This window comes from Anolis carolinensis, chromosome 6 (genome assembly GCF_035594765.1).
Source record: "Anolis carolinensis isolate JA03-04 chromosome 6, rAnoCar3.1.pri, whole genome shotgun sequence".
Lineage (NCBI taxonomy): Eukaryota > Metazoa > Chordata > Lepidosauria > Squamata > Dactyloidae > Anolis > Anolis carolinensis.
The window spans coordinates 42,264,670-42,282,735 of NC_085846.1; the positions used below are offsets into that span (position 1 = coordinate 42,264,670).

The following is an 18,066-nucleotide window of genomic DNA, read 5'->3' on the forward strand; positions in this document are numbered from 1 at the left end:
CATAAGATTAACTCTCATGGGATGCCTATTAAAATCATTGTTAGCCTTATCGTGTCCATACCATAAATAGTCATACCATCCAAATCTTAGATTATATCCCTCTAAACTTACTTAGTAATAACATTTCTAATTGCATGGGATAAAGTCCCATTGATTTCATCTGGTCAACTATAAGTAAGAGCTATTTTAAGAGTATTTGCCAATTAGACAATACAGACATTTAATACATGAATTCAAAGGAATCCATTGCTTTGATGTTGTGAATCTTAGATCCTTTTTACCATACACAACCAAAGCACTCTGAAAGATTGTATTATTTCGTATATGTCTACCTGATCTTTGGTAGCGGCCTTTATTTTGGCCCCTATCTCCCTAGTGAGGATGTGAGAGAACGATTTTTTGGTAGCTGCTCCTAAATGTTTCAACCAAGGAGGCTAGAATGGTTTCTTCATTGGTCTACTTTTTAAAAATTCTGCAACTGAACTGTGTTATAAAGAAAAAAAAATTGGCAATTTTTGAATTGTTTTATTTCTATAGATCACCTAATTTCACTTTAACAATAACTTTTCAAAAGGCACAGACACATATGATGCATGTTTTACCTATAGCTGTGATTTTTGTTTTGTAACAGTGACAGGATATAAATAAATAAAGTTTCTTTGAGATTGTCAGTTCCAACGCAATTCATTTCCTTTTTCTGTTAGTCTTTCTCTTCACATTCATGTCTCCACTGATCTCACTCTTCTTTTGTTATTCTCTAGGCTGAATTTTGATTATAATCTCCTTGGGATAGAGATCTGTATATAAATAAAATGACAAGTATCTATAAAAGCCTGTTTTTTTTAGAACCATGTCTTTTTCTTTCTTAGGTTCTCTTCTCTTCAAAACTGACATCATAGGCTGCTGTGGTATTGCTCTACGTCACGCGGTTATTATAATCTTTTCATATTTTAATTGTCTTCTTTGTCAATCCCACCCGTTTTTATCATAGATTATTTCCTTTTAGAACGCTTAATTATGAAATTAACCTTCCCCACTAAGAACATAGTTATCTTCAATTTTTGTTAAAGTAATATTTGTCAATCATGATAGGGAAGAGGAACAGTTATTTCAACCTTTGAATAATATCTGAGACACTTTGATTTAGGAAGCGAACATCTAAGAGGCCTTCCACACTGCAGAATTATAGCAGTTGGACAACACTTTCGTTGCCATTGCTCCATCCTGTGGAATCCTGGAATTTGTAGATTGTTGTAGAACTTTCTGAGAAGGATAAATATCCCACAAAATGACAAATTCCAGCATTTTAAAGCATTGAGCTGCAGCAGCTAATGTGGTATAGTTTTGCAGTGTGGATGCAGCTGAAGAGTACCATGAAAATAGGCTTTTGCAATACAGTCACTATGTCTCCTTCATGCAGATGAAGCTACAAGCCTAAATAAGGAAGAATTCAAGGGAAAGTATCTTCTGACATTTCAGCTGAACTCTAGCCCAAATAGCAATGCTGGCTTGGATGAAACTGGGCAAAGGTGGAGCAGGACATATCACCTCCTTATCAGTTAGTTGTCATTTAAGAACATATTGTGAGAAGGGATGAGGTGAGATCAGTATGTCCCATTCCTGCCCAACCCCATGGCTCAAAACCCTGTCTTACTGGATAAGTTGAGGACCTATCCATTGAGTATGAAACCATGATAGTAGGGAAGCCATCGTGAAACTAGCATCAGAAGATAAGGTGTTGCTTTGGCACTAACTGGGACTCTATCTACACTGCGTGTAGAATCACATAATGCAGTTCAGTGTCAAATAACTTCATTACATGAATCTATACTGACAATGGCCCCATCTACACTGCCACATAATATGGTATAGGAAACAGATTTGCCTGGGGCATCCAAATGACGCTCCAGGCCAATTTGTTTTAAACTGGATTAAACTGGATTAAACCTGATTATCCAGATTTCTTCTGGTTTAAAAAATATCTGCAAACATCCGGTCCTTGCAGCCTTGGTAAAGAGGCTGTTCCTTTGATTATTATTCTTGTTAATTGTTTTATAATTCCATTTTAAATGTTTATTTCATCAAATAGTTGCTGACGTGAAAAGCCACCTTGAGTCCCCTTCGGGGTTTAGAAAGGCGGGATAGAAGGATCATAAATAAATAAAGGGTTAAAAGGTGGTTAGAGAATGCAACGGTTCTCTCTCCTGCCGTCTTTGCTGCATCTTGCCACCCTGCTTTAAAAAGGTAGGTTGTTGGCCCACTCTCTAGTCTTAAAATGCAATGATATTTTAGATGCTAATTCCTATCACTTTTTCAGCAGTGTAGAAGGCCCCCTATAATGCAGTTTCAAACTGCATTATATGGCAGTGTAGAGATAAGCTTTATCGCTGGGTGCCTAAGACATATATTTGAGGAAGTCTTCCTCTTACCATGTAGGACTGTTGTACTTCCCGTTCTGCTGAATCGTAGGTTCAGGATCCTGGCATACTTAAACTCCAAAGTTTCAAATCAGACATGAATAGGATGAAGGCATAATCACTGGTTTTATTCACTTTGGGCAAAAGTGGATGTTGGGAGAGAAGGTACTCTTAAATCAGGCATAAATGCTATGGATACATGTAGAGACATTTATAGAGACTTGCCAGCAATTCAAAAGAACCCCTTCATTAAAACTAATAAAATGACTCAATACCCTGAAGGTACCAGGTTCTGCCTAATCTTGGAAGCTACGCAGTCAGCCCTGGTTACAACCTGGAGAGAGACCACCAAATAATACAAATAATACAATGGCTATATTTCAGAAGAAAGAATTGGGAAATCACTTCTAAGCATTTTTTGCCTAAGAAAATCCAATTAAATTCATGGAGTTGTAATAAGTCAACAGGTGAAAATGAAATCACATACACATACACAGAAATTTATTTCACGGACTGTCATTGCTTATCTTGGATGACATTTAGTTAATTTGTTTTATTGAAATGTAATGAAATATGTAAATATTTAGCTACTATCTTCTTCAAAAAGAACATTAAGATCCCCTTTTCACGGTTCCCAGACCTTCATGTTCCATTAGGAGGACCTTTTTTTGCTCAAGAATGGTGGTTGTTGATGGGTTACTGGTGGTGCTCCTATGGAAAATAGGAAAGAAGTCCTGCCAGGTCTGAAGGTAAGGGATCTGAGGAAGCCATTCTCCTACTGACCTTCTGATTTTTCTGTGGGATTTTCGGCTTCTTACCATTTGAGAGTCACAGGAGAAAGAAGGGAATTCCCTGCCATGTGTCTTGTCCTCCACACACCAGTAGTTCCTCTTCTACGATTGTGAAAAAACCCACTTATCAGAAAAAAAGGTTTGTGGAAGCTGTCCTTTTGAGCTGGGAAGGGTATTGAGAAGAGGATAGCTAACCCACTTGTATTTTTTCGTTGAAAATAATCCCAGACACCTAAGCCTGGAAGTGTTATTTTGTGGCAGGCAAGCACTGACAGAATATCTCAGACAGCATGGTCATTTTGGGAGTCCCTGGAAGCTAGTGCCCAGCAGAATAGAATAAATCCATACTAGAAAAGAAAAAGAGTCCTGCAGGTCCAATAAAAGTTAAAAAGACACACGTATACCTATTTAATATTCAGATGAATTTCCTGGAATGCTAATACTAAAAAGAAGCAACTATTCCAAGCAATTTGGCATTTTATCTGTGGTGGCTTAAGATTTTGGGAAATTACTTACAGAGTCCGTGTTGCAACCTAAATGTCTTGTCAGGTTGGTTCAGGTCATGTCATAGGGAAATTCCCATCTCAATAATTAGGATTTTATGAGATAGTAAACCTCAGCCAATGCTACTGCAGTATCTCAGTATGTCTACAGTATGATTGCTCAAGGAGGTTCACTGCTTGTTAAAAGGGATGGTTCAATGATTAGATAAATACCAGCATGCAAAGGGATTTTGTAGCATCTTAACTGAAAGAAACAGGTTGGTGGCATAAATGTTTATAGATTTCATAGAACTAGAGAAACCTTTGGCCAGACAGAGAGGTAGCTTGGAAAAGAGAAGCAGAAATTCTCAAACTAGATTCTCCCTCATATATAATGAACATCAGTTCACATTATCTGGAAATTAAATTGCTGAGATTTGAAGAACTATTATATGGTTTTAGGATAAAACAGCAATATCCATCTATTTCACTCTTTAATTCTGGATGTTGTCACCTTGGGATTTGGTACATTCCAGTCTATCACTTCTGATCAGTTACTTCACACATCTTCCATATCTTGTTTTCATAGTAAAGTAGCTCTTAGGGACAACTCCTTTTATCTTTTTGTGTTGTTTTGCAAAGCACAACTACATGAATCAAAGACAAAATTTATAACTTTAAAACAGTCCCCTTGGTCCAGCTATGTCATGCTTTCCAACACAGTTGACAGTAGTTTGTCCTGTAAAGTGCAACGTTGGGAATATTTTTAGGTGGTGGGAGTGTTCCTGCTTTGGCAGTATCCAACAAACTGTTTGTTGTCACAAAAGCTGCTGAAAAGTCCTTAGTGCTTTGAGTAATAGGAGGATTGCAAAAACAGAAATAAAATGATTAAAAAAAGGAAGTTCACAAAGTGCCCCATAATTTCAGAATGTTTGACTTATCCACGGATTTTTTAAAATAATGTTCCTGGTTTGAAAGTGTTATTTCCTGTTTCATTGTGTGGTCTTTACCTTGAAAGTAGTTGTTCTACTCCAGAACCTTTGTTTGTGTGGCACAAACTGTGTTAAGTTGATGGAGAACAGAAATCATAGTACAGACAGCACCAAGGGACATCTAGACTGACCCCCTTCTTCTGGGCAGAAAGGCACCATCCAAACTCTGCTTATATCTATTTGCTTCTCCTATTGAGTAATCAGGCATGGACAAACTGTTAGAAATTGTGGGGGTGTCAGAGCGGTCGCCAAAAAAAATCAGAAAATACATATTTCTGATGGTCTTAGGAACTCCTTTGACAGAGAAGGCTGAAGATCTCTATGGAATTCCCTGCCCCATCAAAATCTATGTTCTTGGCACATTGGTCTAGCTACATCAGGGGTCCCCAAACTAAGGCCCGGGGACCGGATGCGGCCCTCCGAGGTCATTTATCCGGCCCCCATCTTCAGTTTTATAATATAATATATTGTATATACATATAATATTGATAATAATATTATAATGTAATACAATACAACACTAATAATAATACCATATAATAATATTAATTATATATTCTATATTACATATAATATTACTAAAAATATTACAGTATAGTGGTATAGTTCAATAAAGTAATATATAATGCTAATATTGTGCTATGCTAATAATATAATATATTGTATGTACATATAATTTGTAAGCCACTCTGAGTCCCCTTTGGGGTGAGAAGGGTATGATACAAATGTAGTAAATAAATGCAGTAAATAAATAAATAAATACATTTTAGTCTTAGGCTCGCCCAAAGTCTGAAATGACTTGAAGGCACACAACAACAACAACAATAACAACAACCCTAATTAACTTGACTATCTCATTGGCCAGAAGCAGGAGCACACTTCCCATTGAAATCCTGATAAATGTATGTTGGTTAAAATTATTTTTATTTTTAAAGATTGTATTGTTCTTTCATTGTTGTTGCTGTTGTTGTTGTTTTTGTTTTTGCACTACAAATAAGACATGTGCAGTGTGCATCGGAATTTGTTTGTATTTTTTTTTCAAATGATAATCCGGCCTCTCAACAGTCTGAAGGATTGTGGACCGGCCCTCGGCTTAAAAAGTTTGAGGACCCCTGAGCTACATGTTTGAAAACAATCTTTTCATCTTTATTGAGTGTTCTTGAACACAAATGACTGGGATTAGAAGAGAATATCTCAAATATTATTGGCCAGGGTTGGGCTAGGGTTATTTTTCATTCTTGGCTGCCACCCCTTCTGAAAATCAAATGTAACTTAGAAGTAATGGCATGTAATTTCTGGTTTCATTTCATTTTGTCTAATTATTGTCTATTAGAATGTACTATGTAGGTGATTATGACTTTCATCACAATATATCAATCTGATTTTTCATTTCATATAATTCTGTATTTTCACAAGCTTCTTCTTTCACTTATAACCTAGAGGTAATGCCATGTCACTTCTGGTTTCACTTTTTGTCCATTTTTTTTTTTTTTTTTGCCATTTTGGGAGGGAAATTGCATTACGTAGGTAGTCATGAGAGCAATCACAGGCATTTTGCAGTAGTTTTGAGCTATTTGTAACAATTCATGGGTGACAACTTCCCATGACTTAAAAAATAAAATAAAACGGGAATCTGGGGATTTATGAGAGATTTCATGTGCTGCAGTTTCCTCATCCCAATTCTAGGGGAAACTGTAATTTTTAGAGGAAAGTAGAAAATAGCAATCCTCTTAAAATATACCAGAGTGACATCGAGCAAATAAATGTAAATTATAGATAGCCCCCAGGAGATGCTTGGAGAAGCAATAGAAGAGAGGCAAGAACTTTCTCAGAAGTTGGGTTACTGATGAGAAAGCATAATGAAATGACAATGTAAATAGTTACCTCTAAGGACTTTTCCTGATAACTGAGTTGAAGAATTGGATTAAACTAAATAGTTTCCATGAAACACGAGTGTGTATGACAGGCAGGCTTTGGAAACCTGAAACATGAGGCCTGTTAATGGGAAGGAAATAGGAGAAAATGGGACTGAGGGGTCATCCTCAGTTCTTCAGTTTCCATGGAAAAAAGGACTAAATAACCATTATATTCCTATAAAAATTCCAAAGAGTGAAAGAGTGAAAGAGATAAAGCACTGGGTCTATGTTTACTTTTTTCTTCATGCTTGTGGGAAGGACATATGAGATCCTTCAAGGATAATGCTTTGATAATCCCAGGAAGCACATCCAGCTAGAGTCAACTGATGAACGGGAAGACTCACATTGGATATGCTTGCTGGGATTATGCAAAGCATAAAACAAAAAAGCTGTTACATCCAGGGTCCCAGGCTGTGTAAGATAGGAAAGCAGAATCTGTGAACTCTTTTGATATTATTGTACTACAGTCCCCATGAGCTCCAAACAGCATGTACAGTGGTGAGGATGATGAGAATACGACTTGTACAGTGCACCAACTGATGAGGAGTTGCAAACTGCCTATTCTTGACAATCTCATCATATGAACTAATTTGCCTGTTGTATGCTGCTTCATCTCCCATTTTTGCCATGGAGGCCATTACATGATGTACATCTGCTTCTGGTGAAATTCCATGGCAAAAGGGGAGAGGAAATAGTGTACGTTGCCGCCACGAAAAGCTTCCCATATTGAATTTGCAACCAATGGGGGGAAGATGGGCAGTGGACACTTCCCCGCGTGGGATCGGGCCAAAGGTAAGTTGGGTAAGTTGGGTGATGGGTTCTTCATGCCCCCCACTGGGACACCATGGATTTGCCATGATATTCATGTAATCCCGGAATTAATGTCATAAGGTCCATAGAGGCTGCTTCAATTATTGCAGTGAAACCTTTTCTATAATTTGGGCCAATTTGCACATTATGCAAGTTCTTAAAAGCATGCATGCCATTAATAGTCATTTTAATCATGCAAGTTCAACAGATTCATATCATTACTCATTATACTTCAATCTTTAGTAAGATAGGAACCATGTAAAAAGAATGTGTACATTCTGAGAGTGGTGAGAATATTAACAATAGTATGAATGATGGTGGTAGTTGTGGTGGTCAAAAACAGCAATCTGTTGTGTGCATTCTAAAGTAGTTTCATCAGATTTTTATTGTATTAATTAGTTATGTTAACTTTTTCCATCCATTTCTTTACTGCTGACACTGGTTCACAAAAAATGACAGGAAGGCCCTAAGAGTGACTCCCTTCTGATTCATGACGGAAGTCCAGAGCAAAATAAGAACAAACTTGCAAACCAGCCCTCCTTCCTCTGTGCCTTGCCTTACTCTGTAATTCTTTCTCTTGTTCCAGGCATCATCTTGTTACATGCATATCTCTCCCTCTTTTAGATCCTTTATAGCTTCACAGTGTGCCTTCACTTTGCTTCCCTGTCTTTAGTTTTCTTATGATTTCTCCCTTGCTTCTTGCTAGTAATCAAACAGGGTAAAACTATGGAGATATTGATGCTTCAAGGGAAAAAGAACAGAAGGCAAGGGAGATGAAATATGGCAGAGGAAGGCAGGGGCAATATTGCAGAGGCAATGCAAGGTGGGCTGAATAAAGTAAAGGTAAAGGTTTTCCCCCAACATTAAGTCTAGTCGTGTCTGACTTTGCGGGGTGGTGCTCATCTCCATTTCTGAGATGAAGAGCTGATGTTGTCTGTAGACGCCCCCAAGGTCATGTAATGCCAATAACATTAAAGGTTAAGTCCAGTCGTGACCGACTCTGGGGGTTGGTACTCATCTCCATTTCTAAGCCGAAGAGCCAGCGTTGTCCATAGACATCTCCAGGTCATGTGGCCGGCATGACTGCATGGAGCATGACTGCATGGAGTCATGGAGCATGACTGCATGGAGCGCCAATAACATTATGTAGCAAAATTTGAAACATTTTGTGTTCCTGATTTGAAAGTGTTATTTCTGTTTAATTGTGCGGTACTTACTTTAAAAGTAGTTGTTATACTCCAGAAATTTCATTTTTGTGACTGTCACAAACTATGTTCAATTGCTTGAGACTTGACGAGATATTCAGTGAAAAAGTATAGCAAAATATGGTGCAGAATGTCCGGCAAAAATGAAGTTTTTGTAGTTTAATAAACATTTTCTCTGAATTTATGATAGAACCAATTAGGAAATGACATTCATAACCCAGGAACAAAAATCATGTTACATTGTTTAATATGAATTATTCCTTTCATCCCACATTGTTAATTGCCATCAAGTCATCTTCGACAAATGAAGTTCCTATGAATGAGATAAAGAAGGCTATTTTTCAAGCCATGGATAGTTAAATCCATGGAGGCAGAATCTGTGGGTACGGGGCCCCAATTGTATCTACCAGACCCTCTGTTATTAAAAGAGTGACAAAGGTTTTCCAAACTCAGTGCTGAGGCTTCCTTGCCCAAATCTATCAACCTGTAAAGTGTCCTTCATCTTTTCCTTATGCCTTTACATTTACTATTATAGTGTTTTTTTTTAAAAAAAGATACACATTGTTTCATAACATGTCTGATAATCTCAGTTTAGTCAGTTTTGCTTCTAGAAAGTTGAGGTTTAATTTGCTATTCATTTGTTGAGTTCCCCCCTGCCGTCCATGGTCTATGAAGAACTCTTCTTCAGAATATTTCCAATTAATTATTTCTCTTCCTGTCAGCATTCTTCAGTGACTTTGCAAAGACATTATCAATGTCTATGTCAATATATATAGTTCAATACATAGACATTGGAAATACTATGGCATGAATGAGCCTGACTTGAAGAACTTGCCTAGTTTCTTCATAGCTATCCTTCTAAGTCTTTGGGCTGTATTACATGGACAAAAGAAAATGGCTCAATCCAGCATCCCAGATGACAAATTGAGCCCTTGACTCGGGACAACCCAAATCCTGGGTCATGGTTAAGGTTATCCTCTGAATTTGCTTAACTCAGGGGTCGTCCCCCTCGCCCAACCAAGTTAAGCCAGATCAGCTTCTATGTGGCATTTAACCACTGTGGTGCCAATTCACCTTGACACTAACGTACGGTAGTAGTCAGTGTAGATACATTCTTAGTTTGCACAATATGACCCATACCTTTTCTAGTATAACTTGCTCTGATTTATAAAATAAAAAGTTGGATTTAGGACAGTTCTAGCATAGAGGCTGACAGTGGGTCATCCTTTATTTATTTTAATAGACTCTTTTGGTGGGAATTTCCAAGTGCTTCACATTTATCCCAGTTTGCAGGTTACTTTCTCAGAAATGAAAGAGCCCATTGATCTATCTTATCAGCAATTTTGGCCTGAAAAACCCACATAAGCTCAATTGGGGCTTCTTAAACTTTTTCCATTTGTGACCTCTTTCTGCCCAAGAAATTTTTATGTGACCCCAAGTATATGGGTATATAAAGCAAGTATGAAAATCAAACATTTACTGATAAGAAAACAAAATTAGCAAGGATTGCTAAACAAACTGATTTTCCTTTGTATGAAGTACAGCTGAAGCATTTTCTGCAAAGCCCATAGCACTTTATTGCTATCAGATTCATGTCTAAAACAGCCATTAGGTGGTATTCAGAAACCTTTTACTGTTGCCATTTTTTTTCGCAACCCCCATTTTCTTTTACAGAACCCCATTTGGGTGTTTAAGAAACGGAGAACTAAATGACCTGGAAAGGAGCTTAAGGCAGTGTTCCGACGTCCTTCCCCTTGACAATTCTGTTTTCAGAACAGCCCTGTGAAGTGGATCATACAGAAAGAAGATAGTTGGCCCAAAGTCATCCACTAAGACTCATGATTATGGGGGATGTTTGAACCTGTATTTTCCTTGCACCATTGTGCTATTTTCTTTTCTGACGCCCACATTTCTTGGGTTATGGTAATGTGCAAGGTTGGCAAAACCCTGTGCCATTTTCTTTCCCATTTTCAGTTTTCCCATCCCCCATTCTATTTACCAGGAAGTTCCCAAAATTGGGAGGGGTGTGCTGTTTTCATTATGGTAAGATTTGATCCATTGGTGCCAATGAGGAAACTTTAGAGGTTCATTTCACTACCATTTTTAAGCTTATCAGCATGAAACTCACCTTGCTTATAGACCACATTTACAACTGCAAGCTTGCCAAGTTTCAGAACGTTTAGCTAATCCACTGATTTTTGGGAAAATTTTAAAATAAATTACTACATTTTTAAAATAAACCACAAGAAGGGGTTCTCGGAATTGAAGTCCCAAGCTTACGCCACAAGAGGGGAGGAGAATGGACACAGATAACCAGGCCTCTAATTGGCTGAGAAAGAAAATGAGAAACACAGAGAAAGAAAAACTGCAACTCCCATCATGCCTGGGAAGGAGCACAGAAGTTCCTTCAATGCCTGCGCTACACAAAGTGCTGCTGGGAAAGCGAGATATGTATTATTTATTTATTCGCCATATTTATATCCTGCCCTTCTCACCCCAAAGGGGACTCAAAGCGGTGCACATAAAGGCACAATTCGATGCCCTACAACACATATTCAGCAAATAAAAACATATACATATGCATTAAAACAACCGCTAAAACAATTCAACATTAAAATTATTAAACTCATATAATCCAATATCGTAGTCCAGACCATTCCAGTTATCATTGCACCATTCCACATTTACATATTGCACTGATGAATTAATCAAAGGCTTGGTCCCACATCCATGTCTTCTGATTTTTTCCTAAAGGTCAGTAGGGAGAGGGCTGATCTAATGTCACTAGGGAGGGAATTCCATAGCCACCACTGAGAAGACCCTGTCTCTTGTCCTCACCAGCCACAGCTGTGAATGAGATGGGACCCAGAAGTAGGGCTTCCCCAGAGTTCCCATTTGCCTCAAGTGGGTTCTGGGGGGAGGGATTCAGGAAGGGATGGAGGAGGCTGCCAGGGAAGAAAGAAGAAAAGAAGCCGCAGCTGCCAGACATGTGCTCTTGCCTGATTTGCGAGGCTGTCCAAACGCCACTGCCACTTCGAGTGCTTCCCAGCCCCCATTAGCTCCCATTAGCAGAAAAATCTGGCTTCTGTGATCCGTATCAGCTAAGGCTTCAGCTGCCCCTCACCCAGACCCTTTTCAGGAATTAAGCAGTTGAATCTCCCAAATCTTCCAAATAGAGTGCACCAAAATTATATAGTGCACACCTCTATACGAGACTAACCCTACTATTAGGAAGAATGTGATGGTTGACTCAGATGGCAGATACTAGGTGTTGTCGATGGGCAAGAATGGCAATCCCCATTATGGTCCCTCTCTATTGGAGGATAGAACTACATGTGCCCTTCCGGAAAATCTCTGTGACCAAGCCTTTGTATGTGAGTGATGCTTTCCCATTAAGCACTTTGTAAAGTAAGATTCAGCTACCAATCCAGTTACCATCTGTCAATGACCTTTGCCTCAGGCAGCAAAATGCCTTGGGTAGCTGTGTATGGCAGGGGTGGATTGGTTGGGTTTTTGGTTTCTAGGTCAGTGGGGTGGGGAATCCGCTATGAGTTTTTGTCTGAACTTTAAAGGAGTTGTTCAAGGTGATGAGCCTGGTTAGGGAATAAGTTTCAACATCTCCAACGGGGACCGCTAACTACCTGTGGGTTCCACCCTGTCTCTTTCTTTGGGATTTAGGAAGAGAAAGGACAGAAATTAACCATTTCCCTCAAGCAATTTACAAACTCATATCCCCTCTCTCATATTCTTTCAGAGACCCATTTCTTCACTGCTTCTCTCTACACCTAAAGGCCAGCAAAATACCATGCCACCATAGCCTATTCAGAGTGTTGGTATTATCAGGGAGGAAGAAATGTTTCTATCCAGACTAGGAGTCCTCAACCTTTTAAAGCAAATGAATGGTTCACTGTTGGGAGGGGGGACTATAATTTGAAGGAAAAAAAAACATTAATGAATTCTTATGCATACTGCACAGAAGTCATTTCAGACTTAGGGCGACCCTAAGTCTAAAGTTTAGAGTGAGTAAATGAACTTGGAGGGTCACATCCAGCCCTCGGGCCTTAGTTTGGAGACCCCTGATGCAGACTAACAATGTATTCAAGCCTCTATCATGCCCAGCTGAACAGACCCAAATGCTTTTGCCTTTCCACATAGGGAAAGCATTGCCTGCTGATAATTTTGCCATTTCTCATATAAACCGAAACCCACAATTTTAGAGCTCTTGTAGTTGTCACAGAATCTGAAATAGTACCCTCCAAAGAGCTGTGTGGAAACAGACAGACTTCTTGACCATTTCAAGTACAGATATTACAAGCAAACTTCAATGTTGAAATAATTTATTTGAGCACTGAAATAATTTAATTAGTTTACAAAATGTGTACAAAAATATTTTGAGAATGTTGGACATTATTGCTCAATAAATAACATAAATAAAGGCACGTGTTATCTGAAATACATAGAGACACCTCCAAATGTCATTTCAGCATACAGCACTTTCTTACATTATGGAACTCTCCGCTCCTTTTTTTTTTAACAAATGGTTAAAATAAATACTACCCCCACCGAAATATAATCATTTTATAACTATGTCACAAAAGAAGGCCTTGCACAATAAATAATATTCAGATTTTGGCCATGTTGAATAAATAATAAGAATAGAAATGCTCACACCAGAAATAGAAATGATTTTCACCTTTCCTGCAGTGCCTGACACATTATACATAATTCTCTCCCTTTCAGTCTCACAACTTTATGAGGTAGGTTAGACTAAGAGATGGTGATTAGCCCAAATAATTAAGTGAGTTCATGGCTGAATAGGGATTTGAACCTGAGACTGACACACTAACTGCTGCTGACTCACAATAGGTAGCCTTGCGGCTCGCTCTGATTCACAATACTTTCAATGCGGTTACATTACTTGCTTGCAAATGATCCAGAGGAACACAGTCCATTGCTAATTTGCTTTGCTGCAATAACAGTCAACCTGGTGTAAGCACAGATATACCAACTTCTTTTCAGCTGTGTTCACTGATTTCCAAACCTTCATTTTCCACTTCATCTTTCCTCTTTCCTATTTTCAACCTTACGTTAAATATCCTTCTAAAGGTTTTTTTATCAACGCACTTATGAAATAAATATATAAATAAGGCAGTCTATATATCTATATATCTTCTTAGTTACAAAAGTCTCGTTTTAAAACAAGTAGGCTTGATTGAAATGGCTCAGTTTCTTTCAGTGAAGACAGGCGGGAGAAACTCTCGATGGATTTCCTTGTAGTGGTGATTAAACATTGCCTTGAGCCCTGGAAGAAAGCAAAAGCAGAAGACATTAGTGTTCTGTCAAACCCATTGAATTTTTTAATATAATAAAAAAAATCTACTATATATAGTCTGCAATTCTGAGACACACCCCACTTTTAGAGATGTTTTCACTGTATTTCTTAAAACTGAAGAAATACAGTAATTCAATTTTCAGGAGGTAAAATTGTCTTACAATTTTCAGATTTGTAAGACAAATCACAGCATCGCTAACCAACATTGAAATGCCCTTGTTGGCTGATGGATTGCCAACCGTAGCCGTAGGCTAAAATTAATTCACCCAAATTGATAGGGAAATACAAAAAGACAGAAACCTGTTTAGTAATGTGTTCTGCTAATCTCTATCCAATTTTACAGGTAATGAATTTGAAAGGGGACTCTTTTCTGTCTGGGTCAGTGACATATCTCCAGTGCATATCTGTTTAGTTTTGACTGCAAAGTATATTCATTTTTATAGTCTACGTTATGCAAAGGACCTTAATTATTGCCTCTTGAACAGGCAAGGGTGGTAAATCTGGAGCTGAACAGAGTTGACCGGAGCAAACAGAAAGACGGATTGGATCCAAGAATCTCCGCTATTCTATCTTCATTCATAAGAAGATCAATACTGCAAGGTTTTGATTAATCTTTGAAGTAAAGCTCCATTTAACTTGGTGGGACTTATTTCTGAAGAAACAAGCTGATGATGGTGTTTTTGAATTGGGAAAAGAAGCACTTACTTGTCCAAGATGGCTTTGATGATCACCTTCACCCAGTTTGCCGTCGGTTCCAAGCAGACCTCTCTGCCGTCCTTGAGAGTTGCACTGCAATGCAAGAAAATCAGGAGCATCAGACACCTGTTTGAAGTGGATTCCTGCTGGTGCACTTTTTATAAAGGTAAACTGTTCTAGTTCCATTGCCAATACTTTTCCTTAAAGGCTGGTTCTCCTTTTTTTACAATTCAGGAAAAGCCCCAAGGGCACATCCCACTGGGAAATTCTCCCGTTATGAAATGCATAAGAGCTGCAGAGAGATATCCCTAGTATCTATCTATTAAGAAAGAGAGATTGAGATTAGTAAGATACTTACATGACTTCGACATTTGTGCAGTGGGGCCCACTTTGAGTCAGTTTGACATCCTGGATGTTTCTGGGAGGGATGAACCTGGAATGGGTGGATATGCACTGGCACCGCAATTCACTCCCCATCCGGGCCATTGGGAGAGCTGTAAAGGAATAGAGGGATAAAAATGGTTAAATAATTTATTCTCAAGCAGTGTTGTTCTAAAAATCCAATTATTAACTTTCCCCCAAAGTTTCACACTATCTAATCGAACTTAAATCCTGTTTCAATGTCATTAAAAATGTCCCTCTTTAAGTAAAAAATAAAGATCAGCGATTCCTAGCACTCAAAACTGCTACAGACTTCTGCATGAATGAAGTTAATTTTGATCAGCATGTGAACTACTTGGCCAGAATTTTGATCTGGATGAGGTTTAAAAGTCCTTCTGTCAAATGTACCAGATCATATGAATGATATAATGGCATAGGTCTCTCCTGAATCCCTGTCATTTGTTTCCAGCATCCATACTCTCTGCTATGAAACCGGGAGATTCCATTTAGCCATTATTTGTAATAGATGTAGATGGAGCAATCATCAATAAATATGTTTAGGTTTCCCCTGACATTAAGTCCAGTCATGTCTAACTCTGGGGGTTGGTGCTCATCTCCGTTTCTAAGCCGAAGAGCCGGCGTTGTCCGTAGACACCTCCAAGGTCATGTGGCCGGCATGACTGCATGGAGCACTGTTACCTTCCCGCTGGAGCGGTACCTATTGATCTACTCACATTGGCATGTTTTTGAACTGCTAGGTTATCAGGAGCTGGAGCTAATAAGTCCCTCTAAAGAAGAAATTTAAATTTAATTAAATTTAAATTTAAAAGAAATTTAAAAGCCCAATGTTTTTACATTTCTCTATATTTTCCACAAGAGGTCAGCAGTTTTTAAAAATTCTACTTACATAGCATTCTAAATATAATATTGATTTTTTTTTTTGGCTATAATACTAAAACAAATGTGTTATATTCAGCTACTTCCCTCTCTTTACAAACATGGTATTTGTAACAGAAGCTCTTCTATTCAACAACCTGAAGGAAATAACTGCAGAAATATTATCGTTCAGAAACAAATACAAGTAGGAGCATGAAACAAGAAGTTTCTTACCTTCGGTCAGAGTGGCACAGGCCAAGAAAAAAGCCAGAAGTGCAACAACAACCTTGGTGTTCATGGCGAGGCGAATTAAGTCTTTCTTGGCTGTGGTCCTGAGAGGCAGCAGGATGCTTGTTTGCCTGAGAAGGTTTGTGCTTGACTGATTGAGTTCTGCAAACGCTCTGGCTTATATACAATCTTGCTCTCCAGAGGGGCCTGTCAGAGGAAATTCCCAGGGCAAGCAAGACGCTATCATAAAAATGAGTCATTAGGAAATCTTGCGGGCATGTATTGCGATGTAGTTCTTACGGGTGTGAAATCCAACCCAGCGCTTCCTAATTAATTAATTATTTCTAAATCTTTGGGCTTTGTAATCGGTTGTGCATCATTTTCTCCCCCCAAAATGAACTTGTGTCAGCCTATGTGTTGTCTGAACTCCACATTCACTCATCACAACATATGCTCCCAGGGCTAGCAGAGTCTTCCTAGACCACATTTGAGTCCAAAACACTAAAAGGGTTATTTGGAGGGTGATTATTTTTTTGTACTGGCCTAGGTTCAATTTTTCCCTGAAGTTTTGCCCCTAGAAATATATCTTTGCACTCCTTCATCATTATTAAAGAAGTTGATAATACAGTAGAGTTTCGCTTATCCAACATTCGCTTATCCAACGTTCTGGATTATCCAACGCATTTTTGTAGTCAATGTTTTCAATACATCATGATATTTTGGTGCTAAATTCGTAAATACAGTAATTACTACGTAGCATTACTGAGTATTGAACTACTTTTTCTGTCAAATTTGTTGTATAACATGATGTTTTTGGTGCTTAATTTGTAATACCTAATTTGACGTTTAATAGGCTTCTCCTTAATCTCTCCTTATTATCCAACATATTCGCTTATCCAGCATTCTGCCAGCCCATTTATGTTGGATAAATGAGACTCTACTGTATTATACTTTAAAGGGGATAGAAGATGGACTTGATCAGAGGATTATCAGATACTTCAAATTACAATCCTTACTCAGAGGACCTCACCAAGGCTGCTTCTACGTATGCTAGAGAATTATTACAGTTTGACACCACTATTATTTAATTACTGTCATGGCTCAATGCTATGGAATAATGGGTATAGAGTGTTCCCTCACTACTTTGTGGTTCACTTTTTGCGGATTCACTGTTTTGCGGTTTTTCAATAAACTCTAAACATCTATTATAAATCATAAAAAATTACTATTTACAGCCTAAGGAAGGGAGGAGGCAGAAGCCAAAGGGAGAGAAAAGGAGCCCAAATGGCAATGGGAGGAGAAGGAGGTGATTTATCAACACACGATTGGTTGATAAAGACTTAAAATAGTGTATAACTATTAAAATAATGTATAAATATTAAAATAAATATCGTGTCCCTACTTTGCGGATTTTCACTTATTGCGGGTGGTCCTGGAACCTAACCCCAGCAATAAGTAAGGGAACACTGTATCACTTTTATGAGGTCTTTAGCCTTTTGCCAAATGGTGCCGGTGCCTCATAAAACTATTACTCTCAGGATTCTAAAATCCCACGTTCCAAAAAGTGATAACAATTTACTCTGTAGTTTGACCTATAGTACCATAATTACAAGGTACAGGACCATAATTACAAGTTACATGATTGTATTTGTAAACGTTATTTAGCTGAAGGAACATTGGGTCAGAATAGTGTGCCCCAGGGTTTGAATCACCACTCAGCTATAGAAACCCACTGGATGACTTTAAACAACTCAGGGGAACGCAAAAGCAAAGCCTTCTGAACACATCTTGACAAGAAAACCCCACGATAAGTAAGAAACAACTTGAAGACACGCATCCCTCCTTATTATCCAACATATTCGCTTATCCAACATTCTGCCAGCCCGTTTTTTTTTGTTTTGTTTTGTTGTTTTTTTCGTGTCAGGAGCAACCGGAGTTGC

The 18,066-nt window shown here is 38.3% G+C and overlaps 1 protein-coding gene across 1 annotated transcript; it reads right to left on the reverse strand.

Annotated features, from left to right (window-relative positions):
• Positions 1 to 12,933: 12,933 nt before the first annotated feature.
• On the reverse strand, positions 12,934 to 16,315 carry LOC100563503 (interleukin-8). The gene is made up of 4 exons (XM_003230039.4): positions 16,133 to 16,315; positions 15,000 to 15,135; positions 14,651 to 14,734; positions 12,934 to 13,915 (listed from the first exon to the last, which is right to left on the reverse strand). Exons 1-4 carry the CDS (start codon positions 16,194 to 16,196, stop codon positions 13,897 to 13,899), a joined length of 303 nt encoding a protein of 100 aa, XP_003230087.1. The 5' UTR covers positions 16,197 to 16,315; the 3' UTR covers positions 12,934 to 13,896.
• Positions 16,316 to 18,066: the final 1,751 nt, after the last annotated feature.

Excerpts from the sequence above, each read along its gene's own strand:
- LOC100563503 (XM_003230039.4), bottom strand. The coding sequence starts at position 16,196 with ATGAACACCAAGGTTGTTGTTGCACTTCTGGCTTTTTTCTTGGCCTGT. Across the intron at positions 15,136-16,132 it reads CTGTGCCACTCTGACCGAAG|CTCTCCCAATGGCCCGGATG; the intron begins GTAAGAAACTTC and ends ATTCCTTTACAG. Across the intron at positions 14,735-14,999 it reads TGCACAAATGTCGAAGTCAT|TGCAACTCTCAAGGACGGCA; the intron begins GTAAGTATCTTA and ends CTTGCATTGCAG.